The sequence below is a fragment of the Monodon monoceros genome, unplaced genomic scaffold, assembly GCF_005190385.1.
Source record: "Monodon monoceros isolate NGI ecotype Baffin Bay Population unplaced genomic scaffold, NGI_Narwhal_1 Super_Scaffold_3, whole genome shotgun sequence".
In the NCBI taxonomy this organism is placed as follows: domain Eukaryota; kingdom Metazoa; phylum Chordata; class Mammalia; order Artiodactyla; family Monodontidae; genus Monodon; species Monodon monoceros.
This window is the reverse complement of record NW_021703780.1, coordinates 12,665,495-12,692,412: the sequence shown is the minus strand read 5'-3', so window position 1 is coordinate 12,692,412 and position 26,918 is coordinate 12,665,495. Positions and strand designations below refer to the sequence as shown.

Here is a 26,918-nt window from a genome sequence, read left to right as displayed (position 1 = left end):
ACATGCCCTAATGGTCTCCCTTTGATCAAAGAGACATCCATCTTCCACTGTGTCAATACGATGCCAAACACCACGCTCCCAGCCATCCATCAGCCCTGGGAAGGGTCGGAAGGCCCCACCTTCAGCAATTTGTAAATGAGCATATGTAGGAGAACATTTCCAGCTGGACACTTCAAAGTTTTCTGCCTCCCCCGACTCCCTCCAAAATACCCCCAGAGACCAGTGATAACAACCTCACTCCCAGAAAAGACCCCCAGAAGTTAACCCTGGGAACCCACTGGTTTGCAGAAGGATGGTCATTCCCTTCCCCAGCTTAGTCCCTCAGCTGTGCTCTTCCTCAGGTTTCTCTGTGTTTGATTCTCCTATTTCACACAATTCCAGGTATCCCAGGTTTTACCCAGTGCTTTCTGAAATGGATTTATTTCATCAGAGATGCGGAGCACAGCAATGTAACGTCACAGGGGTTTCCCCCCACAAATTACTGTTTTCTTTGTGTTACACAGTTTTGAAAGCAGATAATGTTACACGAATTAATCCTACAGGTAGAAACAGGGTGCATCGCTGGAGCTGTTGGTGCCACCAGGCGAGTCAGACCTCCCTGTCCTAGACTTCTACAATCTTTCAGCTCTGGGATTATAAAGACACCAACAAACTTGAGCAAGGAGTCATACAACGGAAACACTACTCAGTGAGCTCTGAGGATTCGCTATCAATCTAAAACTCAGAATATCCATCCTCTCATCCCGCTCCCCCTTCAACAAAGGAGAGGCAACAGGCAGGCCCAGAACTGCTGACTACGCCGGGGAACACCCCTCAAACGTGAGCACATGCAGGAGTACACCTGAAAGGGAAACTGAGGCCGAGAATCCGTGAGCTGGACGGAAAGGAACCTCAGTGAACCAGCAAACACACGCCCTGCCTTGCGGGTCTGACCGTGAAGCCTGGGTTCCATGAAGTGCAGCGTAATGGAGCTGCAGCAGGAGAATTACAAAACAGGACCTGGTACTCCGCCATTAAAACGAATGAGACTGAGTTATTTGTAGCGAGGTGGATGGACCTGGAGTCTGTCATCCAGAGTGAGGTAAGTCAGAAAGAGAAAAACAAATACCGTACGCTAACACATATATATACGGAATCTCAAAAAAAAAAAAAATGGTTCCAAAGAACCTAGTGGCAGGACAGGAATAAAGATGCAGACATAGAGAATGGACTGAGGACACGGGGAGGGGGAAGGGTAAGCTGGGACAAAGTGAGAGTGGCATGGACATATATACACTACCAAATGTAAAACAGATAGCTAGTGGGAAGCAGCCGCATGGCACAGGGAGATCAGCTCGGTGCTGAGTGACCACCTAGAGGGGTGGGATAGGGAAGGTGGGAGGGCATATGGGGATGTTGCATACAGCTGACTCACTCGGTTATACAGCAGAAACTAACACAACATTGTAAAGCAGTTATACTCCAATAAAGATGTATTTTAAAAAAGAAAAGAAAAAAACAAAACAAAACAGGACCTGGGCCACACAAGGGAGTCAGCCCTCGAAACAACTTCCCTCTGGGATAGAAACAGGCTTGGGAACCAATCATTCAAGAGAAGAGAACTTTCCAGGAAGAAAAGTAGTTTATTCCTTCCTGACCTCCCCTTCTCAAAGCAAACAGCTACAAAGACAACCTCACACCCCTGGGCTTCTAGGCTGATTAGCTCAACAATGAAACAATAAAACCAGTGTGGCCTGAGGGCTGGGTTGGGTCCATTTAGAGCCAGACCTTTGCGGACACGAAGCCACCAGGTGAGGACTCAAACTCTATCTCAGGAGGACAGCCCACCAGACTCTCATTCTTCCACGAACTGAACTCATCTTAAGGGAACGTAAAAACATAGAATACAAACATTATACAGGGAAAAATGACACGAGAAAGACATATGCTAGGGAGTATGTGGAGAAAAAGAGATCCCTCGCACACTGTCAGTGGGAGTGTAAATTGGTGCAGCTAACTTTGGAAAACGGCATGGAGGCTCCTCAAAAAATTAAAAACAGAACTACCACAGGATCCAGCGATCCCACTTCTGGGTATTTATCCGAAGGAAATGAAGTCACTATCTCAAAGAGAGATACCTGCAACCCCATGTTCACCGCAGCATTATTTACAATTATTTACAGCCAAGATGCGGAAACAAACTAAGAATCTGTGGAGGGATGAATGGATAAAGAAAACGTGGTATGAATATACAATGTAATATTATTCAGCCATAAAAACGGAAATCCTGCCATTTATGACAACAGGGATGGCCGCCGAGGGCGTCATGTTAATAAGTCAGACAGAGAAATACTGTGTGATCCTCATTTGCTGTGGATTCTAAAAAAACCAAACTCATAGAAAGAGAGAGTCATTATTAGCAGGGGTGTGTGTGTGTATGTGGTCAAGGTAGCAACTTCCAGTTATAACATGAGTAAGTTCTGGGGATCTAACATACAGCATAGTGACTTAGTTAATAACACTTTACTGTATATTTAAAAGATTAAATTAGAAAATAGAAGTACATGAGGTGACAGATGTGTTAACTAACCTTACTGTGGTAATCATTCGTAATATGTGTATACACCAAATTATCAGGTTATATACCTTAAAGTCTACACAGTGTTATATGTCAATTAGATCTTCTCAATAAAGCTGGGGCGGGAACCACAATGACTAACATCCAAAAGTAGGGCTTCCCTGGTGGCACACTGGTTAAGAATGCTCCTGCCAATGCAGGGGACATGAGTTCGGGCCCTGGTCCGGAAAGATCCCACATGCCACTGAGCAACTAAGCCGATGCGCCACAACTACTGAGCCTGCGCTCTAGAGCCCGAGGGCCACAACTGCTGAAGCCCGCACGCCTAGAGCCCGTGCTCTGCAACAAGGGAAGCCACCACAATGAGAAGCCCGCACACCACAATGGAGAGTAGCCCCTGCTTGCCACAACTAGAGAAAGCCCACACACAGCAATGAAGACCCAACGCAGCCAAAAATAAATATAAATAAAGTAATAAATTAACAAAAGTAACCTAACACCCCGGAAATTTGAAATAAACTAGCCAGAATTAAGAGATTTAACTTGGTGGTAACTTAAAGCATTTTTCTTGAAAACAAAGCCCAAATCTATTTATGGCGTAGAAAGAAAAAAATTCAGTTATATACGACCACAAAACTTCAGAGAATGTCCCAGCACAGAAAAGCCCCAGATACAGGAAGTTGAGGAACCCTGTTCTGTTGTTGACCATCCTTCTTCTCATCGCCCCCTGAGAGACAAGGAAACAGTGCCTCGAGACAAGTATTTGGTGACTTGAACAAGATTAAGCCACTACTGAATACTTTTAGAGAACACACAACAACATTCTGTCAAAATACTTGGATTAACAGTCCATGGAATGCACATAATGGAATTTTGAGACACTTGGATAAATGAATGGGTTCGTTGCCTGTTGAGGGGCAGGGAGTAAGTAGCCTCTGTTGTCATGGTGACTGTAAACCAAAGCATTCCCATCCACACTTGACAGTGGGTAAAATAAACACAGATGAGAAGTGACCCTATTTTGCCCTTGCAAGAATTTTGTGACACTCCCTCTCCCCAGCACCTCCTCAAGGGAACTGGCTCATCCCAATCGCTGTGCAACACTCTCTGGGAGACACCACCGCCCCCGAAAAGAAACCCACAGGCTAAAAATACAACAAATTTCATTTTAAAAGACAAGCTACTGAGAAAATGTTGATCAGTATATGGAATTGCCCTTCACAGCAAACATGACTAGAAGTATATGAATTCTGTGCACCAAGGGACAGCTACAGTGTTATTTAGTGTCATCTCTCCTTCTCTGATCTAAAACACAACTTGCTTTGTAAAGCACTGAAATTGGGCACACAGTGAAAGGTGGAGACAGACTTATGGAGGTGTGTGTGTGTTTTACGGGCAAATTCCCCCGCCGGGTATAAATTAAATTAAATCCTCTGCAAGTTGAAACGTGTGAAATCAGAGAAAGAATGAGAGGTGCGCTGGCACCTCCATATGTACATATTCTCACTCCCACCCGGGCACACACATATTCACACACGTGCCCTGGAAGGGCTGTGGGGAAAGGCCCGGTAGAATCCTAAGAACGGGGATGTGACGGATATTGCATTGTCTCCCTGTCAGCCGAATACCATCCATGAATACTAAGTAGAAAACAAAAGAAGAAATAACTTGCAGGGACACAGTACCGTTTCCAATTTCTCCTCTCCACAGCCCAGAAAGAACAGCTGGAAACATCCCCAGACCTAGTACTGTGCCATCAGTGTGGGTGCACCCACCGGGCCAAAGGGTGCACCACCCACGATGACCTACAGGGAGCTGGAAATCATCCTATAGATGGGGAATTAAAGCCAGCCCACGACAATCGCATGCAAAGGCAATCCAAGATGAAATCATATTGTCCGCTTTGGTGAGTTGTTTGTAGCAGGAAAATACTTCCACTCAGACAGTGTGCCCTTAGGTAGGGCACACTGCACGTAAGCAACTACCTAAAGACAAATTACACCGGGGCCTGGGGGCTGGGAAGGAGGCGGCATGCAGCCAGATACCAGTCTATAAATAATTTCAAATAAACCACAAGGGAAGGAAAGACATCATTGTTCTGTTTCTGCACAAAGCAGATGAACAAGCTGCGGAAGGAAACGTTTGGGGACATATCATGAAAAAGGTCTCGAAAGCCATCATCTCAAGCAGGCATGGGAAGAGCGGCTAAGGCCTAAACTCAACATGTATGAAGGGAAGAGGAGGGGGGCACAAACCGATGACTTCGAGCCACGCGTCACCTGTTGGGCTGAGTAAAGGTCTGTTCAAAGGAGAACCCAAACCAGAGAACAACAAAATGATCACAGCTCACCAAAGAAAAGAAAAATTAATTCATCTAAATTCTTACCTAAAGGAGTCACCCAAACTAACAAGCGGCGACAAGGGGAGAATACTGCTCTGAGATCAAGTCTTTCTGGAGCAAAGGCTGCATCTACCTGATAAAGGCTAACGGCTCCCAGAACTCGTAACTGCGGGGTTATCACGGTCCATTTACACAGCGACTCGATAGAAAATGGATATTTAGTATTTGTTGAGGAACAGTGATATGCAAGGTGCTTTAAATCATGAACAGCGTTTAGTCCAGTGGTTACCAGAGCCCTGGTTATCAGAGTGTGATCCTCCAACCAGCAGCATCAGAACTGCCTGGGAACTTATCAGAAATGCAAATTCTCAGACTAACTGAATCAGAAACTCTGGGGGGTGGGACCCAGCAAGCTGGGTTTTAAAAGGTCCTCCAGGTGGTCTCCTACATGCTCAGGCCGGGGAACCACTGGGCTAGAGCCAGCTCTGTAAGGTGCTGTGGTGCAAATTTATCGGACAATGCAATGGAGGCTCAGCGACTTTACCTGGCTTTTAAGAACATAGATGCCAAGCGAGTATCTACATTATTCCAAAGCCTTTGCTCTCTCCACTGCACCACATTACAGAGGCATTCTGTCCCTAGTACTGGACACGGAGGCCCGTTTAATTCCTGAGGCAGCCAGCATCAAAGATCTACTTTACATCTTAAATGAACAAAACCAGATTTAGTCCAGAGGAATTTTAATTCTGGATTTGTCCTCTCAATTTTGATAAAGTCTACTTTCAAAGGTAGCACCATAAAGGGTGCTACACTGGTGCCATGTGTACTGTAGGTCCTAGTTCGCTTAGCAAAAATATATGGGGACTGCTCACGGCAGGTTTAGCCTGCTTACCTAGCCAGGCATGCCTGGGAACAGGCTCCCTACTGGCTTTATTTGCTAAGAGAAGTGTGTCCACTCCCACTGTCATGCAGTTAGTGGCTACTGGCTCAAGGGGGTTTCAACAAAATCAGTTTCTATGTTCCTAGATTAAGGGTCAACAATGGAGATAGAACCTCTTTGGGAAATCCGTGGGTGTCACTGTCCAAACTGACATCTGTGAGCCTCTTCATTTCTCAAATTGCTTCAACGAAGGAGAAAATTATATCGACAGTCTTAAATACTTTCTTTGTATACAAATTTCATTGTTTTAAGTATAAATTTTAAAATATCTGGGCAAACACAGGAGAGTGGTGAAGATGGGCAAAAATGTTTGTCCTCAAACAGGGATTAAATTATGTCCTGCCCATCTGAGGGCTGAACCAAGAAATCTGAATAACATGGGCAAGCCCTCGTTTGTACCAAAGGTAGTGGGAGTAGAGGCGGTGACGGTGATGGAAAGGGCCCCGCAAAAAGCAGTCCGAGCGAGCCTTCTGTGTGTCTGCTGGCATCACTCTTCCTGACCTTCGAAACACCCAGGTCTCCAGCACCCAGGGAAAGCTGTACTGCCGTACCTTCCTCTGGCTTCAACAACAGCCCAAGCTCATAGCAGGAGGGCATCTTTCAGAGACGTAATACAGATTTTGGCTGTATGGACAAGATCAATGTACATTTTGATTTGGTTCTAAAATCACTTCAAACATTCACAGACATTCTCACCGTGAGGATTCCCAGTGCCCAGTCCTCCCTAAGCCTTAGATTTCTCATCTGTGCACCAGGATGATCTGACATTCAGATGATCTATAAGGGCTCTACTTATCCCGGCCTCGTTCCATGAGACTGGACGGTAGGAGGCCTCAGAAATGAATATAGGGAGAGAAATCCTGGCCAGAGCGGCTCAAATCCCTACAAAGGGGAATAACGACAAGCGCCAGAAAGGCCAAGTGCCAGTCCACATTACACAATGGCATTTGCCAGACCAGCAAGCACATTATAGTACAAACAGTCTGCAGGCTGTCACAGTGGATGCAAACATAGTTCTTGGGGGCAGAATAACAGGCTGAACAAATTTATAATTACGTTCTAGAGAAAGAAGGACTGAAAACTACATATATTTTAAAACTGCCAGAATCCCATCCTGCACAGTTCCGAGTTAACAGGGAAGAAACAAAATGTTAAGTTAATGAATACATCATAGGGTAATCACGAAGTATCCCCCAAGATTGACCTGAATCGTGTTCATGGTTACTTGAAGCATCCTCTTCAGACCATTCATTCCCCAATAGTCTGCAGGAGCCAAGGTGGGCTTCGGCCTGGAAACAAGGCCCCAGTAATCCTACCATGCCCAGATAAGTAGGCACTGACAAAAACAGCCTTCCCACAAGATAATAATCAATAACCACTAAATGGATTTACATGATAATACATCAGAGCCAATGCTTGCTTCGTGTTATTTTTTAATTATATTATCAGAGAACAATTTACTTGACCCAGTCAAGTAGAGCACCTGGCCTATTACACTGTTATATACTCAACAAAATAGTACTTCCTATGAAAGAAGCAACATCTCAGAAGGCCTCCATTCATTTCCAAATATGTCTGAAACCAAGTATGAACAACAGGACAAAGATTCATTTCTAAGACCCAGCTCTCGTTTTCCTTTTAAACGTTTTCAATCTTTCTGCATTTTATATACAGTAGACAGCAGGAATTAACATTAATGCCAATTCTACATAGTTGAAGCTTTTTATAAAGTGGTCATATATGCTGTTCAAACTTTACAGAGTAAATTTTCTTTAAGAACTAAACTCCAAAAACGCAAATAAACAAAGGCTAAGTCTTCTTTGACCTCTGGGAAAACCAAGATCTGAGAGGGTAACAGGAAAAAATGCCAGATATATTTGTTACCATCATAATGAGAATAATGCTTATTATCACGGAATTCGATGATCTGGTTAAATATCTCAAAATTCTACCAGAAAACAGTAGTCAATACTAAGCTAGCACCACAGGAAAAACCACATGGCCTTCAGACAAGAAGGCATTTTCCCCCTTCACTTGGCATCACTAATTAACAATGCCTGATAGAAATGCAGAAAACTCACACTGCAGTGGTTTGAGGACTCCACAACCTGCTGTGAAAGCAGAAGTAGGTACTTGCTTATATCCTAATCAGAGGTCACAAGAGAGGCCCTGACGAGTCATTTTACAAGTTATATTTTGGTTTCTATATAGATGGATGTGGAATTTTGGACCCAGGAAGTATTATGGAAGCAGAGGAGAGATAAGAAGGGAGGAGAAACGGCTGGGGAGGTGGGGGGGAATAAAAGAGCAGAATAATATATTACTACCAAAAAACAGCTCCAGTCTTTCCTAACCCTCTAAAATAAATAATTATGGGCAACACTTCAAAAACACACAACAGAGAGACAGACACACAAGTACACACACACCTACCTTCCAATATGATAAGAGATGTAAGATCTGGACAATTCTAAATAGGAAAATATGCTTCTCAAATAGAACAACTCCTCTAGGAAGATTTCCTTTCCTTACACTTTATTTGGCTACTCTTAGAATTTGTTTACCTTCACAAAAACATACAAACATACCAGATACTCCGCCAGCCACTGGGGATACAAAGAAAAACAAGGACGATCCCATCAGTGAGGGAGCTGAGGGCCAAGCCCTTTTAAAGCTTGAACATGGAGTGAGCACAGCTAGATAGCGATGATCACCCAATTCCCTCCCTGCCCAAACACACTCCAAAAAAAAAAAAAAAAATCACACAGATGCTGCTGACTCCACACTCATCCTATGGGATGGGCTTTAAGCTAGCGGGAGAGATCTATCAAGGCATTTTATGAGGCCATGATAGATTCTATGTTTCTAGATCAAAGCAACTGGGCCTAAAGCAAGTGAGAAAATATTCTTGTCCCACATTTACCTTATTCCAAGGGGAAAAAACCCATCTATTATTATGGTCTCTTCGTTAAATTTCTGAATTTCTAACAGCAGAAATGAACCAAAAGCTTGCCCCTGACAAGTGATTTACCTTGCTGCCTTCCCTCCTCGGCCTGTCCTTTAGAATCTCTCTAGCGCAGTGCCTCCCTCCACCCAGCCAATTCTACCATCAAAACGAAGAGGAGGGAAGAAGAGAGGGACAGGGTAGGGCGGGGGTGATGAGAACACTCTATCCTCATCTTAGCAGCAACAATGTGCACTGCTTTTAATTGAGCTGCTAAGCAGCCAAGGGAGATGCTGACATCAGGGAACATTCTGCATAAAAAGCCAAGTCTAACAACCCCTGCAAAAGCACTCACATGTGAACCACAAGTGACACTAATGGCTGTCACCCCCTTTGCAAATGAGGTGTCTCCAAACCCCACAAACACAGCATCTAGTGCCTTTCATGTGAGACGTATGGAACCAGTGTCGTCTGTCTTTGTGCTCGCTCTCAATTTCATCAAGGAAGACTTACGAACTGATAAGATGTTTCCGGGAGGGTCAGATACCACTGAAGAGATCAGGGATGCGTTTACATTTGTCCTTTGGGAGCGTAAAAGGCAAGGAGGACAAAAGCACGTGACAGAGACGTTCATATCGAAAATACAAGGAAGAGCAGTGCTAGAAGAGGAAGGAAGGAAACTGGTATCCAGTTTCCGTGGCAACCACAAAGCATGCATGCTACACCATCATTTGCATAGGAGGTGGAAGTGATATCCCTGCAATCAGATCTCTGAGGTAACAGAAAAAGGAAATGGCCACAGCGGTAATAAAACTGCCTCAAATGAAGTTCTACCATTTTCCTTAAACAAATAAATGCAGCAGAAGCCTGTGTGCTTACCAGGAACCTTAAGCGAATTCTGGGAGCAGCTGCCCATTCTCACAAGCATCCAAAAATTTGTCCTCAGTAACAACTAATGACCAATTAAATCAAAGGGATTTTGCCAATCTCTAACCCTGCAGAGGACACACGTGCTCTGGGGCAGGCCCCGTGTTTCCCATTCCTTCCTTCACACTAAGACCCATGTGCACTGACCTCTTAGGAGGGTGGTACGTCTTTATGGAGAAGAACTGACTATCTACGAAGACTTCTCTAAACAGAATCCCTCTCTAGCAGGAAAAGTAATGTGTTAAGGAAAGAGGAGCCCAGTTTCACTAATGAAAAAGCTTAATACACGATTCCAGGAAGATAAGCATTAACAGTAAATCTGAAAATAAACTGCACAATGCCAGAAGGATACACCTCTCCCTGCTTTAGATTCCTACACCGTGTTACTCCATATACAAGGTGCTACCCCACCCCAAATTAGCCAGGCCAGATATGTGGTGCTTTAAGAGACACTTAAAAATGGAAATTCCAATGATAACTTTAAAAGTCAAGTAAGGATGGAGCCAACATAAATTTATTCTAAAAGTCTCCTAGTCAAAACCAGAAAATGACAGTGATAGCTTTCAATTACCAAAGCGCCCCCCAGCCCCCGCCCCCGCCAATCCCTTTCTGATTATCCAAGAACCTCTATGTTTAAGTCAATTCATCCTTTGGTTCAAAAAAAGAAAGAGATCGCGACTGGGGTTTGTTTTTCATTTACTAAGGTGAAGACAGGGAGTCCATCTGTTCCCTCCTCTAATCAAAGGAAGCTAACTAATGCTATCGTTCAACACGCATCCAACAAACATCAATTCCCGTGCCTCTCAGCACATCTTGGCTTGGAGTGATTTGGGGACCAAGGCTACAGCATAGCAGGCGCCTACCTACTGCTGAGATACGTTACCGTGTTTAATTCGAAGAACCACCTGGGTTGTTGGTCACTGCAAGGCTGCCTACCTGGGCTGGTCCAACTCGAAGGCTGCACAGCTCCCAGACCACTGCAGGTCTCTGCAGGCCCAGGACAGGCAGGGTGGGGTGTCAGGTGCACCCTACTCTCACTACAGGTGACTGCTTAAATCAACGACAATAATGCGTCAACCCTGACGATGGATTCTGCAAGACAGAAGAAAACTGGAGTGGGACCTATATTTTTGTCCCAACAAACACGTGTGCCCCTTCAAAATATCAACTAACCTTCTTATCCCAAACGTGCTGTACAGAAAAGTTAGTAAATAAACCCTGCCCCCTTCCAGCCCTCTGGTCAAGTCAGTTAGAGAAAGTACTGAAGCACACCAGGCCTTCCAGAAACAGCCTGCTACAGAGCACAGGACCACGTCATGTGTCAAGGCTCAGCCTCTGCGAAGAAGCTCCCGGCATGGAGCGCTGGCCCTCCCTGCTCTGCAGCACCCAACATGCTCATCGCGTGATTAATGTGGCTCCAACATATCCAGCTACCGGGCTGACTGCGCCCCCGGCACTGGGCCTGTCTCTCCGTGTTACCTTGCCCAAGAAGCTGGCTCCCAACACCCTCCGTCAGGAAGTTACAAGAGCTTCTCCACGGAATCTAGAGCCTAGCAAGAGTGAAAGAGTCTACAAAAGGAAAAACTCAATGTTCCTGTCAGCTCACTGTAGGGTGCCCCAACTTCCCTAGACACCCCCTAGTGTCCCACAGACGTCACATCTTCCATGGTACTCAACACACAGCATTTGAAATGATCTGCTTCTTTCCTTCTTCCCTCTGGAATGGAGATTTCCTGCAGCTCAAAATGAGGCTTAATCGACCATATCTTAGATCCACCCAGTACCTGGCAAACAACTCGAATCTTGATGAAGAAATCAGCATTCCTGGACTCTGCTTCCCTGAAGGTCCCACTCCTCTGAGGGTTAGAAAGGTATCGCTTGGCCCAGCCCTGAGAATCCTCAGACCTCTCCCAAAATTTTGAAAACAGAACTCTTCCATCCGTCTCCAACACCTGCACTCCGTGGGGGCTCTGCACCACTCCACTCAAGGTGGGTAGAAACCATTTACTGAGTTCTGAAATAATCTGGGGGCTTTATCTCCTGGCAAAGTTCACCCAAGCCCCTCTGTGTGTCAGTTTTCTCATCTACAAAATGGGAATGATGTTCAAAGACCTATCCCAAAGGGTCTGCTGTGAGAATCAAATGGACTAATACACGTAAACAATTTAGAATCTGGCCGGCACACCAGAAGTGGCACATAAACATTTGTCGAAGCCACCCTGCAAAGGGGTAATTCTTTTGGAAGACTGTCTTTCTCATGGAGAGTTAAGAGGAAAAGTTGAGTTAAGCAGCAGAAAAAGGTTCTCCAAGGAGATGAAGTGTCAGTCCACACGATCCTGGAATCTCAGAATTTTCTCTCTCCCGATTTCTAATCAAAGGCCTAGTTATAAGACTGCACCAAAAAAAAACACGTCACTCCTTAAACCATCTACTAACTCAGAGGATCAATCAGGGATAAGTCTCCCACCCAGGTGTCACCTGCCATAAGATCAAGAGGCCATGAGGAATGGACACACAATAGTTTACACATGTTAGTATGCTACCCAGAGACCCAGCATCCCTCCAAGAGTTTAGAAAATCTCATAGACACCAAGGCCCTGGAAAGCTGTCTTCCTGTCCCAGGAACAATGGCCTCACGGACTGTATGAGAATCCTGGTCCCGGGGATACACCTATGATACAGTGCCGGGCCAGAGGCACTGAAGTCAGGAGGGGGGTCTCAGGAGGCTAAAGCCACGTGCCATGTCCACAGGGTCGAGAAGAAGAAGGGGAAAGGAGAGAGAAGCAGCAGGAAGGCTCTCCAAGGAGGGAAGTGCCTTGAGAAAGCAGGTAAGGAGACTCCGTGCAAGGACAGGGAACCTAGAAAAGGACAGGAGCACCACGCAGTGCAAGCAGCAGCCCGCAAGCCCTGAACACTGCCCTCCACACCCGACCTCCCCCGGCCTCGCCACCACGGCCCTAAGGAAGAGCAGGCCAGTGAGAGTCAGCGGGACTGGGGATGAGAGGTGACGCCCTTCCGCCAGCTCCTGCCTCCCACGTACCCAACCCAGGACAACACGCAGGGGCTCAGCCCAGGGTGAAGTCAAGCACACAGAGCACCCCTCAGCCCTACTTATGCTGGTTTGGGCGGTAACAGTGCACCTCTGCTAAAGCTAGAAGCACAGGATAGAGGGGAGAAAGAAAACATTCCAAAGGGAAGGGAACCTGCAGTCCGTCCTGCCATTTAGGCCAAACAAATCTACACACATTCCACACAGGGAACCCCAAATCACCAGCCCAGGTCTGGGCAATCACGAAGCAACCTCAATCCCCACCCAGTTCCAGATTCTTCCAAGCTCCACCCTCTGCGTCCTCCGCCCCACCTCCCAAAGCACCACCTAGACCTGGGCTTTCCTTCCTCTGATCCTCTGATCCGTGACTGGGCTGCGCCTTTAGTCCTCCATAAAGGGCGTTGCTCGTGCATTTTCACATGCACAGTCAAGAGGGCCTAACGTGTGAAAAGGACCACACAGATGGACTCCACAAGATGCTTTGTTAAATGAGGAAAAGGGTCTGCTTCTTGGAAACCAAAGCAATGCAAAACATTGTCTTGAAACCCCCAAGTCATGCCACACAGGTAACAATCTTCCACACAGTCAAAATTCCAAGACAGGAGGAGGAAACGGGGAATCCCATAAACCAACCACCCATAAAAAATGTCATGTGCAAAACCAGTCAGACGTCATGCTGATTAGAGCGGCTTCCATGGTTCTGCAGGCACCATGGCCAGGCTCCATGTCACCATGAGGGACGGGACGCGGGAGGGTTCTCTTGAACAGACTGCCAGTGTCTTGGGTTACCGAGGGGACAGAACTCATGAGCAGGATCTGAGAGGTGTGAACAAAGCCCAGGGGACGCTGCTGCAGGAGAAGAATCTATCTAACCATGACCGTGGGTGATGACACTGAGAAGCCCTGGCACAATCAGAAACGCTCTCCCAGCTCTCTGCTAGCCAACTGGAGTCACGTGACTTTCAGATTCACCTTGGTGGTCACTTAATCTGGGAAAACACTTAAGATCAGGGTTAAGGTGTGTAGAGCTGAGAGATGCAAATTCCCCTCCCAAACTTGAACAGCAGGGAAGGTGAAAGAGACCCACCCATGAGCAGGAACCTGAGGTGAGCCAACAAGAGTGAAAAGTGAAGTGAAAGAAAAGCACATTTTCCCAGAGGGATGTAGGAACAACCCACTATAATCACTAAGTCATCACGATCTATCTGGAACGGTCACTTGAAATAAAATAGTCAGTTAGGTCCTCAGAGTTCTCACATCCGGGATGACTTGTGCAGGAAAGCATGACCTCTAACCTCTAATACTGGAAGGCTCCAGAAATGATTTCAAAAGCAAAGTGTGTTTTACTCAAAAGAAACTAAAGATTCACCTGTCTTCTATCTACTGCTTGGTTTACAATGAACAAAAAAATTTCACTTATTACATTAAAGAAGGAATACAAGCACCAGCAGAGAAGAGACCATTTATAGGCTATATAATCTGAGGGGCCGCAAGAGTTGTCCAGTGCATGGAGGTGCTCAGCTGAGGGGGCGAGAGGCACAGTGAACCAGCCACGGTTCAGCTCGACAAGCCGGGCACTGCTGACCCAAAGGAGCACCCTTCTGGAATTTGCCCTGAAGGTACCTGAAAAAATAAGACCTACATCCGATACTCCTGATGGAAAGTGACATAGTGGAAAAGTTCCAGGAATTAGAGATATGAAGAGCTGGGTTCAAATCGTGACTTTGCTATTTACACGAAACATGCCACTGGTGAAGTATTTTGAACATTTGTTGACTCAGCTATAAAACAGGGTAATAAAACCTTCCAGGTATTTCATAAGGATTAAAGTAAGATTTATTAGCACGATATGTTTTATTCACTAAGGGACAGTTCTTCTTTTAGAGACAGAGCCTCTGGAGCTTCAAAGAGTATGAAGGATGGATTTCTACTAGTAACATGCTCTCTTGTGGAGGGAGATTTTCTATTTATAAGTCAGCTGCTTCTTTATTTTGAAATGTTCTATTTCATTGCATTGGGGCCTACTTAGGCAATTCACTTTTTTCTTTTTTGATGACTAATTAAACGTGAGGTTATGACCGTGACTAAGATAAAGTGCAAACATAGTAGCTACATTTCCCGTGTTGTGTTTCTATCTCATTCTCTTCCTCTCAGTCAACATTCAAAGAACAGATAGGACTTCCGCTTCTGGCTGAGACAGAGTAACAGGGACAGGATTCCCCTGCTGCCTGGAAAAACTAAAAATCCACACAAGACAATGGACATCACACAACAAAGCACCGCGGTCCCTGGGAAACAAATGACTGCCCAGATTACGACCTTGAGAGAAATCCAGAGGAATCCCTGAGTTGAGGAGAAGGAATTGAGAGTTTGGGGAGGAAAAGAATGTATAGAGCAGAGTACTAGAGAGACAAGAGCCACACAGAAAAGTCTGGAATCTGCTGAGGACCCTCCTCAAGTACTCGCTGAGCACACGTGTGTGAGGGAAGTACCCAAGGAAAAGTACCACAAGAAAGAATTACAGGGAACACTCCCCAAACCCCACACAGGGGTGGGAATCATGCATTGTCAAAATGGTACACATAACTCACAGGGCACTGAGTAAAGTATAAAGTACTTATATGGGTTCTACCTGAATAGTTGGGAAAACCTACCGCTACACCAAACACTGCTCTCTGGCCCTACCTAACAAAGCTTAAAAGGTTCAATGTTCTCTAGTAACCTAATCACACCCTAGAGCAATGCTTGAGAAGAGGCAGAGAAATACAAACATACCCAGAACCCAACAAAAGAAAACTTACGATGCCTGGCATCCAATAAGAAATTACCAGGCAAGCAAAATAGGAGGAAGATATGACCTACATTGAGTGCAGGGACATCAATCAATCCAAAATGACCCATACATGACACACATGATAGGTTAGTAGACAAAGACACTAATAACATCTATTATAATTCCATTCCATATGTTCGAGAAGGTAGAACAAAGACTAAGCTATGTTAGGGGGAGACACTAAAGATTATAAAAAGACCAAAATCTAGAGACGTCTAGAGACTAAAGACAACAATGTCTGAGGCGAAAATTATATGTTTGCAGATATTAGGTAGAAACTATCTACAATGAAACACAGAGAAAAAAAAAGACTGGAATAAAATGAACAGAGTATTCATGAGCTGTGGAACAACTTGGAACACCTTGATATACGTGCACCTGAAATCCCTACAGGGCAGGGGGAGGAACGCATGCAAAATATACCTGCAGAAATAACGGTTCTAATCTTTCCCAAATTGATGAAATCTACAAAACTGAGAAGCTCTATGAAGCCCAAACACAAGAATCTAAGAAACCTATATGAAAGCATATTGTATGATAGATTTTTTAAAACTTTAGAAGCAGATGTCTTGCCAGATACACTGCAAGCCAGGAGACGGTGGAGCAGTACCTTTAACAACCTCCACAGGGGAGTGGAGGAGGAGGAACTATTAACCTACAATTCTATACCCAGCAAAAATATCTTCCAAAACTGAATGTGAATTTCTCACAACTGCATGTCATTCTACAACCCTAATAAGAAGATTCTTTTTTAATCAGGGTGAAATAAAGACCTTATCAGACATAAAAAACCTAAAAGAGTCATCCAACACCAGCAGAAATTGGAAATGTTAAAGTCCTACAAGCAAAATCAAAAGGAAAATGACACCAGAAAGCCACATAGATCTAAAGGAAGGAATGAAGAGCACCAGAAGTGACAGCTGTGTGGGTAAATTAAAAGAGCAGATGGGCTAGACACAGCTAGGTTTACATTCTTTACATTTATGTAACTCTACAGTTATTTTCTGTGGTTATTAAAGGTGCCACATAATATTCAGTTCATCAGGTTTGCACCTTTTTTACTTCCTGTAGGTAGACAGTATGTTTCAGTCAAGATAGCTCTGAATTCAATAGTGCATTTAACATTAAACTATCCTACAAATGCATTTTGTTACACAGATATGTAAAAACTATTTAGGCTTTTAAAATTCTAATTCTTAAGGATGGTCACGTTGAATAACTCCAATTTCTAACACTGCGTGCTGCCCAGTAAGACTCCTATGCATTTGAAGGGCCTGTCTTCTTTCCAAACTTGGAGGTAGCAAACTACTGCATGTCAACATAGCACCTCGGAACAGAAATAGTAAGGAAAACAGTAATATTTGACAATTCAGCTGTAAAAGGGATGCCTATTAAAAGCCTGGGAGAATTCTCATCATCTCAACATGTATTCATATCCAAAACCTGAACCACACCAAGTCCTCACCCCTAACACTCCACATTCAAAATCCAACCTTCTAGAGCAGGGCTGACTGTCTGAACTCCATCAAGTCTTACACTCCCAAAGGCTTAAATAACTAAAATACAGCAGCTCTTTGTTTAATAAAAGGAAAACACTTACATCCCTACAGAGGCACAGTCCACACTATTTTTTTTTTTTTTTACTATTTCAGTAGACACTCGTGGAGTTTGTTTTTAAAAGTGTCAGGGATCTTACTATTAAGTACCAGTGAAATAGGGGCCACCCCCCAAGGGCTTAGGTGTGACTTACATGTGAATAGCCCAGATAGCATCTTCACAAACTACAACCTCACCCCACTCACACCTGCTCCTTGCAAGCAAATACCTGGTCACAACAAGCTTTGTGGAAGAATTCACACTCCACACCATTAGGGTCCTTCCCGTGACTCAGTAAACTTCAAAAAAAAGAGGGACACAGGCCCACACTTTTCCATCTGCCCATGGATGGCGGTGAGGGCGGCGCCATGGAGAAAAGATATAAATCACAATTTGCATAAATCAAAATCACATTTGAGAAGTCTTCAATGAATGTGCATGTCCCCATGTAGCAATTCATGTGTCATACATGCTGATGACAGCTAACAGTAATATCTCACACGGAGTCCTCATTATATACCTGGGAGCTCCTCATGAATCAATTTGCCTAGGACACAAAACCCCCCATGAGGTGGTTACTACTGTCACAGACATTTTACAGGTGAGAAAATCGAGGCCCAGTGATGTTACAGAACGTGCCCAAGAACACATAATAGACAGCTGAGCCAGAAGAGGCCACACGGTCTGGCTCCAGCCCATACTCTTAACCACAAGGTGCCCATGACACGTCCCTGAGAACTACCACCCATCCAAAGATAAAATAAGTACATACGACACTTAATTCTGCTAGATATCTGAGTGGCCAAGTCCAGTGACCCCTGAAGGACCATGCATTTTGGATCTCCCATGCACTTACACCTGAAAGTATACCATTTCACCAACTTCTTTGTACACCTTCTTTCCACCAGCCAAACACATAATCCCTTATCCTGATCATAACCATCATTCCCAAGTTTCTCACAGTCTATCCACACATGACTGACAAAACTGGTCCATTCTGGTTTCTAAAAATGCTCAGATACTTCTTGCAGGAAACAAATTTTACAATAACCGAGTATCATGGGATGAGCAATATAAGGGGGGGAGGGTAAGGAGCTAGGCATGGCATGATTAAAGGCGGAAAACCTCTACAATGTTTCCATTCTAAACAGTAAGAACTAATTAATGTATGATTTTCTAAATTATTTATTAAACTCACCTACCACAGGGATCAAAAGAAAAAGAAAACCAACGCCTAGGAACTCCCACCAGCGCTGAGTCCTTCAGATCTTCAATGGCTGGGCTGCCCTGTCCATCAAACAGGCAAAGAGCTTCTAGAGAGGCTGGCTTTTCCTTTTACAAAGAGTGACTTTAGATGATGACCTTTTAATGACTAGGTAAAGAAATACCTTTTATTTTTGCCTCAATCAAGAAAAATAAATCCTATGGAACTCTGGATTCTACTGCTTCCTATATACCAAAAAGATCCCCAACTTAAGTAAAACCAATGGCAGCAAGTACATAGGACCAAACATAGCTTAGGGGGTTTCCGGTAGAAAAATAACACAGTGTAAACACATGGGATGTTTTGACTAAAGACTTAAGAAATGTGTTACAAGCATCAATCAGAAAATGGAATTGCTTCAACTTGCAGGCTGGAAATTCAGGGCAAGGTCTAAACTGAGGTTGGCATAGTCTCCACATCAGATTTCAATTTTTCTTAAGGAAGTCAAACACATAAATTCCCTTTCTTTCCCTCCCCCACCAAGACAAAGGCATATTAACTGGTGATCCTAAAAACATGCACCTAGAAAGAGCAATTAACTGTACAAAAATAGCTAGCAATTCGTATCATTCTAAAGAGAGAGGGAAAAGGGGGGGAGGGAGAGAGAGAGGGAGAGAGGGAGGGAGAGGGAGGGAGGGAGAGGGAGAGGGTGAGAGAGAGAGAGCATTTTCCAAAACAAATACATGAATCATGACTGGAATTTTAGGACTCCGTGTTCTCACATAGAAAGTCTAAATGCCAAAAGAGAATGCAAGTGGTGCATCATAAAACATGCTCTTCTCGTGCATATTTATGGGAATTTTAGACGCTAGATAAAGAGTAAGATCTAGTCAACGATCAGTTCAATGTCGCTTCAGCGACATTTCAAAATCACCACTTTAGGTAGTTACTCCGGGCTTGGCTTGGAATCAGCAGAGACAGCACACTCGTCAGCTTCTTAGAAAAGGTACGTTACATGTAACATGAAGGAAGGTTGAGCACTGAGGTCTGACAGTAACTGACAAAGCTCCAGGAATTCAGATTCCTGTTCATACCCTTACAAGGCAGGGCTCATACCGTAGAATTTATACTAAACGTTTATGCTAAATACCAACAAGGAATCAAAATAAGCCAAAAATTATTAAAAGTTATTATTTTCTATTTGCTATGTACCCTGCAACACTTCAAGACATTTATGCCCTAACTACACTACCCATCCGTAAACTACGGATGGGTAGTGCAGCCCCTTTCTGCAACGCAGGCCACCCCAGAGCAGCCCCTAAAGCTAGCCTAACCTGTCAAAACCTTAATCTACACTATATGTCCCTGATAGTAGACTGTGATCGTAACTCCCCAGAATGCTGTCATGAATCCATAATTCAGTAAAACAAGGTACTTGGCACACTAATAATTAAAGCAGATTAGCAATGCATTAAGTTTTCCCTAAGTTCCCCTAAACAAAGTTTCTCTTTTTCACTGCCCTGGAGAATTAAAGTTAATTGACTGATTTGCACACAGCTGCCACACAGGACCACAGTCCCGTGCAAAGAGGAAGCCGGCAGCACTGCCATCTGAGAAAGGCGCTAGGAGCCAGGGACAAAGGGCTCCCCACACCCACCCCAAGAGAATGAAGCCTAATGGCCTTTGTCATCATACCCCCATGCTGACCTACCTCACCAGAGGTGAGGGCGATGGACGGCCATGTAGCTGAATGATGGGTACTGTCATTTCCAACCACAATCACAGACTTCTGTTCCTCAAAAACAGATGAAAGATGATGCATGACCCCCCACCCATGTTTGGAAACATGAAGAGTATTATTACACATTCCAGTATGTTTACTAATGTGGTTTTTCTTACACACCCTTTAACTCTCCCTCTTGTGACGGTGCACTTTTCAAACTGGGGCAGAGTGAATGTCTGTCACAGAGCATCTGAAACATTAAAGGCTTACACTGAGACACTCAGCCAAATGTTTTTAAATAGAGTAACATACAAAGTCCAGTACACTGGCAGAGATACTTCTTACATACGCGTGCTAATTGTACTAACAAATCCAATGACACCTTCTAAGACACAGTGCCGAGCATTAAGGGAAAAAGAGGATGGAAGTTAATACAGACTCTATACCACGGGTATTCTAACTGAAGACACTGCGTGACAGAGGAAAATAAAGGCTTGGAGCTATGCATCTCAAATTTCAGATCTAAAGTACAGTTCTGTTAAGGATTTTAAGTATCCACACATGGCCACCCTTCTCCCTTCCTCTTAATTCGCCACCATATTCAGTTCTTCATTAGATATACACAACTAGATGGTTTCTGAAAAGTAACTGTAATTCTGTATACAGAAAGGGCAAACAACGAAGTCCAGACCAGGAGTTATTTTTTTCCCCCTTTCCCAAACCTCTCCAGAAAACAGATTCTAAGAAAAAGTAATTAATCTTGTCATCCAGGAAAACACTGAGTATGAGAGCAGAAAAGGAATGAAATGAAATATAAACTCTAAGGGGGGTGGCGGTCCGCGCAGACAACACAAGGCGTGAAATAAGGCTGATAACTAACAACGGGTTTTTAAAACACCCAGTTAAAAGCATTATTATATAATGTCACTGTCTGACCATGAAGCCACAACTCTTATCAAACTACCATAGCCAACTTCCTGATCAAGCTATCTGAAGCTTATTTAGGAAAGTCATTTAAAAAAATTAAAAACCTGCTGGTAAATTAATTTTAAGAACCGATTTCACACCTACTAACTTGGTTAACGCCAAGTGGATTTTGCTTTCCTGACAAGGGGAAAACTTTTTCAGAAACACCGCATTTAATTCTTCAAATTTTTAGAAACATCTCTTTAGAAATGGCGAAATACCATCTAATATACTCAAGAATACAACTGATGAAAATCAATTAAAATGAACAGCAAAGACAGGAATTACAAGTTGGCAACTCTTTGGCCAATTTTTATGGCAGGAAAGTGTTTTCTTCTGGTCCACAGCATTTTTTTGCTTTATTCATCTCTAATAATAATTAGTGGACAATATTTAGAAACCAGGATATCTGATACAAAAATCCAGAATTCTGGCTCCTCTATGAAAAAATCAGGAGATTGGGTAAGTGGGCCCAAGTTTGTTCCCACACGGACAAAACTGGAACCTAGTGTGAAGTCCCTGGTTTAAGGCACCAATATTTTCAGCCTTGGGTACTAACCTTTTCCTCGACGGCCCTTCTTCAAAATCTGAAGAACTAACATCGTTGCTAGTTGAGGACACTTGGGATGCATCGTCCTTCTCATTCTCTGACTGTTCTGATGCTGGTCCTAATCCCTTAGACTGGCCATTACCAAGGAGCCCTACAGGTGAAAAAAGGGGACAAACACTTCAATACATGACATCAGGAAGCAGCACTTTACCACAGTTAACCCTACACAGTGGCTGATGAGGGCAGACAAGAATCTGGATAGAAGAGAATTAGAAGGTACATATCCCTTGTGAATGGAGGGGAAAAAGTCCCACCTCAACCTACTTTAGACCTTACACGAGAGTGAAATGCCTACCAAAGAAATAACTCCAACAGTAAGAAAGTCAAGCAGAAATGTGTAATTGTAATAATGCACTACAGCGTTCTTTCTGAAGTGCATCAACATCTTTCAGGGCTAGGGAGTGGAAAGGAAGAAACAAACTTCACGTATTACCGATTCAAACTAGTTACCCTTCCAGGGCTAAATATTTACTCTAGAAACACTGAAATCCTTTTTGGAATTGCCTTCAGGAGCCAGTACCTGCCACCCAAGAAAAAGCATCAATCATTACCTTGTGGCCATATATCAGTCCTTAACTAGAGGTCTGACTGTACAACTTGCTCTTCATAGCAAACCACTGTATCAGAGTCACTGTATTGGAATCTGATTGTCTCAGAGGATAAGGATTCTCCACGACTCCATACATGGTACCATGCAGAAGAGGGAGTCTGGTGGCCCCAGGATGAGCCACTAGTAACCCAGACTGGGAAAAGGGCTATGCCAAGTGACATGGAAGCTGCTGAGCCACCAGCCAACGGGTCACAGCTGAATAAAAGCCTGGTCTTCTAGCATTCAGATGTCCTTGCATCTAGGGTTCTGGATACAATTTAGGTTCTACCAACGGGGGGCTTGTACCCACACAAGTGTCCACAGCCACCGGCCCCCAGTTCCACTGTCTAGTCACCAGCCTCCAGGCATCAGCAGAAATGCTAGCAAGTGTCTGCATTTTCACAGCCACGGTGTTTGGCTTTTAAGTGAAGCCAAAAGGGCAGGGTGGCCCCTTGATTTTTGTTCTCCCAACCCTTCCAGCAAGTTTGTAAGCACTTACGTCCCTGTATTAAATCCCTTTTTGGTTGAAGCACTTAAAGAGCGGTTCCTATTAGTTGCAGTAAACACTATATAGAACACAATATTCTACATATTGGGTAAGATTTTCTGGAAGAACACAGTATACTGCAACAAAACCCTGGGACTTAGCCTGTTTACGCATGCATTTCCCCAGACTTAGCCTGTTTACGCATGCATTTCCCCAGTTATCTATTTTTACATCATTTCGGGGTATGAGTAATAACATAACGCTGGAAATCTAATACAATGCAGTAAATAAAATCCCATGGCTGTCACTCAGACTTGTGGCTTTGGGAGTCATGACTACAATATGGAAGTGAAAACACTAGGCAACTTCCCAGAGAAACAGAAAATGTGGGGAGTTTGCACTGTGAGGCAAACAGGAGACATAATTGCAGGGAAATCTATGAGTCTAAGGGTTGAAGTGTGGCCAACGTTTCAAAGATGATAGCAGTGCTATCTATTACGGTAACCGCTAGTCACAGGGAGCTACTGAGCACTTGAAATATGGCTATGTGAGTAAGAAGATGAACTATTATTTTTATTTAACCTTATTTAAAACTGACTATAACTAACACTTCTTTAATAATTTGATATTAATTCTTGAAATATTCCGGATGTATTATTAGGTTACGTCAAATACATTTAAATTAGTCTTACCTGCTTCTTTAAAATTTTTTAATGCAGCTCTAGAAAACTAACACTACATATGTGGTTGAAATAACATTTCTATTGACCAGCACTAAATTAGAGCACTGTAGCAATGTCATGGGCGGTGGGGAGCGGGGGGAGATGACCACGCAGCAGCCCACCAAATAGTAGGAAGATACAGACCATACTTATAAACGCAGATTAGGAAACTAGCCCAGGGACATAATATAAGTCACGTGTAAAAAAGAGGCGCTAACGGATGAATTACCACACTTGAAAAGGATGGTAAATTCAAAATAAAAATTCTGGTTATGGAACCATATATAAAATTAATTTTTAAGGGGGATTATCTCTAAAATAAAAGTGTACTCTTGGTTGAATTCAAATTTTTCAATTGTATGTAAGGACTTAAAGGAGAATAAAGCAAGAAAGGAGGAAGGAAATATAACTTCATTTTTTAACACCCACCATATGCCAGGGCACTGGGGATACAGGCAAAATCCAACAAAGCCTAAATTTTAGTAGTGAGAGGAGATACTCCTGTATGTATCAGTTAGCAGTATGTACAAAGAAGAAACCTTGCACTTGCAGGGCAAGCAATAGGGGAGGGCAGTGAATATGAATCACTGGAGCCAGCAAGCAAACCTGCAACAGCAAAACGAGAGAGCAAAGCTGGTATGTGCAATACACCTAAAAAACAAAAACCAAAACAGTGGTGGTGCTGGTGACAGTGAAGGAGGAAGAAGAGGTGGTTGTCTGAAGCTGTGTTTGGAACAAGGAGGAAACAGAAGTTCCAGCAGGCACTGCTCAGTGAACCTGAGGAAGAAGCACTTGCTGTCCCCTCTGGTACGCACATAACAAGATCTCAAGCATCTCCTGAGGGAGCAAGCAGCTCATGAGTGAATGAGTAAGTAAGTGAAGGAATGAGTTAGCAGAGAAAAGTTCAGCTATTCAATGACAGCTATACCCTGGTCCTTCTGACAAAAAGAACCTCTGTAGACTGTAAAGAGTAGTGACCCTCAAACTTACACCCTGGGCATAACCCCAGTGTGTCCTCTTCTAACAAATTTCCAGATGATGCTGGTTCTGCTTTGGCTGGTCTAGGGGCCACACCTTGAGATCCACTATTGCAGGGGGAAGCAAGATTCAAGCCAGTAAGAGATTTAATTGCCCTAAGACACTATAAAGCTCTGGGCAAGTGTGCACTAGATCTCAGGAAACCAATTATGTTTGTACAATCTATCATAATACAACTCACGTTAAGGCACCCAAATCCAAAGTTCACTCACAGTAAGGCGCCCAAAACCAAAGTTCTGCTGGGGCATTCTTCCACCTTGGATCATTAATTTTGTGAAAGGAAATAAGGCTGCTTAAAACTTATCACAAAGCTATCAGGCCCTGCTAACGACAAATACAGTTAAAAAGTAACGCATGATGGGAAAAAAGTGTTCATATCTAAGAGGCATCAGTCTAGAACAAGGATATAATGTTTCTTTTCTCCAAAAAAAAAAAAAAAAAAAATCAACTGCCCAAGCACAAATTCAGGGAAACTGGATTATCAAGTTTTACATGAAAAGGCGGAATTTTAATTGACTGTATGTGAGCTCAATGTCAGGCACAAGGATGAGAATGCTCTGAAACACTAAGGCATGACTGAGCTCCATTAAAAGGAATCAAAGTGCTGAGTCCACAGTCCCAAGCCCTCATCAGGCTAATATCTTCAAAGAACACCAAAGATGCCTCCATTCCAAGGATTAACAATGTCTGTTACCTGAACTACGAGACAGATGGGCTGTCATTCACTTTCCAGATCAGGAAAAAGGGGCCCACACAAAGGGACTGCTTGCCTGTTCTGTGAACTAGAAGACCTCAGTTGTTTCCAGCCTTTACGGGGAGGGGCGGGGGGGCGCGGGGGGGGGAGCGACTTGTTCTGCGTATAACTGACTGTTTCAATTTGAGTACCCCCCTCCTGACATCAGCACAGAGAAAATGTACATTTATTTTTAGTTAGACAGTCTCCATGGTTGGATAAACCTGGGCTTTTTTCTTTTCTGCACACCGCCCACCCCCTTATTCACATCTCCAGTGGACTGGCTACCCTATTTCATTTTGAACGTTTTCATACAACTCGAACCACCTGCCCAGTCCAGAAAAGCCAGGTCAGCAAGATGGAACACGACACCACGGGGCAGAAGAGCCGTTATCAGACCATCAGACAAGCCAATGAGTACTCCCTTTCCTTTCCCCTATGGAACAAAGCCCTGCCACCGATCTTTTACATTATTTTTAGTCAATGAGAAATAATCAAACTGCATCCTCTCCTCCAAACACACCAACTGGCTTTATCTTCCCACCCTCGCCCAAGCCCACCATCAACACAAACCTTTGTCGGGGGGAGGAGGTTAAACAGAGGAGACGCGATGGCCCAAAGACCGCCTCCCCACACGAGCATTCGTTCTCCTCTATTAATATTCAGTAGGTTGAACTTAAATTAAACCACATCCATTGTCTTCCACAAGAGCAATAAATATGAGCTGGAAATTCCAAATCACTGCGGTAAAGGCAGCCCTCGGCGAGTCACCGTCAGCTGACGGGGCGGCGTGCCACAGGCCACCACAAGGGCAGTGCCCATGCTCACGAGCTGAGAACCCCAAGGAAACAAAATTCAGGAGCTCTGGACCCTCATCTCCCAAATGAGCAAGCAACTAAAAGGCTTTCAAGGCAACATACCCGAACTGGTTCTTCCTAAGCCTGGAGCGGCAGCAGCAAAGAGGAAGGAGCAGTCCTGTTCTTGGGGGGGGGGGGGGGAGGGGGGGGGGGGGGGGGGGAGGCGCGGGCGGGGGGGGGGGGGGGGGGGGGGGGGGGGCTGGAGATGTGCATGAACATCTCCCCCTGGCCTTAACGTAACGGGGGCTGGGAAATTTAAAACACAAATGAGGCCAAAGATTCCTTCAGCTAAGTGATGATGAGAGCTACAGATTTCAGAACAGAAATGTGCACAGAGAAGGAAATTCTTTCCTAACATCTGAAAAGGGGGACGAGAATGGGCTGTGCTTACAATTTTCTGTTTTAGACACAAAGAAGTTTCGCCAGTCCTCCCATCAGCTACACGTACGTGATGGCATACAAAACTGAAGGAAAATCTAATGCCCTTATTTCACAAAAGAAGGGTTAAAGAGAAAGGAAAACAAGGGGACCTTTGAAGCTGTTCCCGAGCTTCCAAAACATCTGGAGCACACCAAACGTATTAGCATATTAGGGAGAGTCAGTGTATTTCGCTTTGTTGTAGAAGAGATGCACAAAAGGTAATTCTGTATTATAGAGCCAATGCCCGTCTATCACCCTGTCACTGCAAGACAAGGTATCACATTACATATTAAACAGTCAAGCATCCAAAGAGAGCTTTCATTTGCGGCTGCAACTGTGTGTGTGTGTGTGTGTGTGTGTGTGTGTGTGTGTGTGTGTGTGT

General features: G+C 44.1%; 1 protein-coding gene across 5 annotated transcripts in view; it reads right to left on the bottom strand.

The window, feature by feature from the left end:
• The window catches only part of JARID2 (jumonji and AT-rich interaction domain containing 2), a 244,114-nt gene that overhangs the window by 74,921 nt on the left and 142,275 nt on the right, over nucleotides 1–26,918 (bottom strand). For 4 of the 5 annotated variants that reach the window (XM_029242945.1, XM_029242947.1, XM_029242949.1 and 1 more), the window contains one exon: nucleotides 21,640–21,781. The exons of the other annotated variant lie outside the window; for it this stretch is intronic. In XM_029242945.1, coding sequence (XP_029098778.1) covers nucleotides 21,640–21,781 — 142 coding nt within the window. The remainder of the gene's footprint in view (nucleotides 1–21,639; nucleotides 21,782–26,918) is intronic. 5 annotated transcript variants of the gene reach the window in all.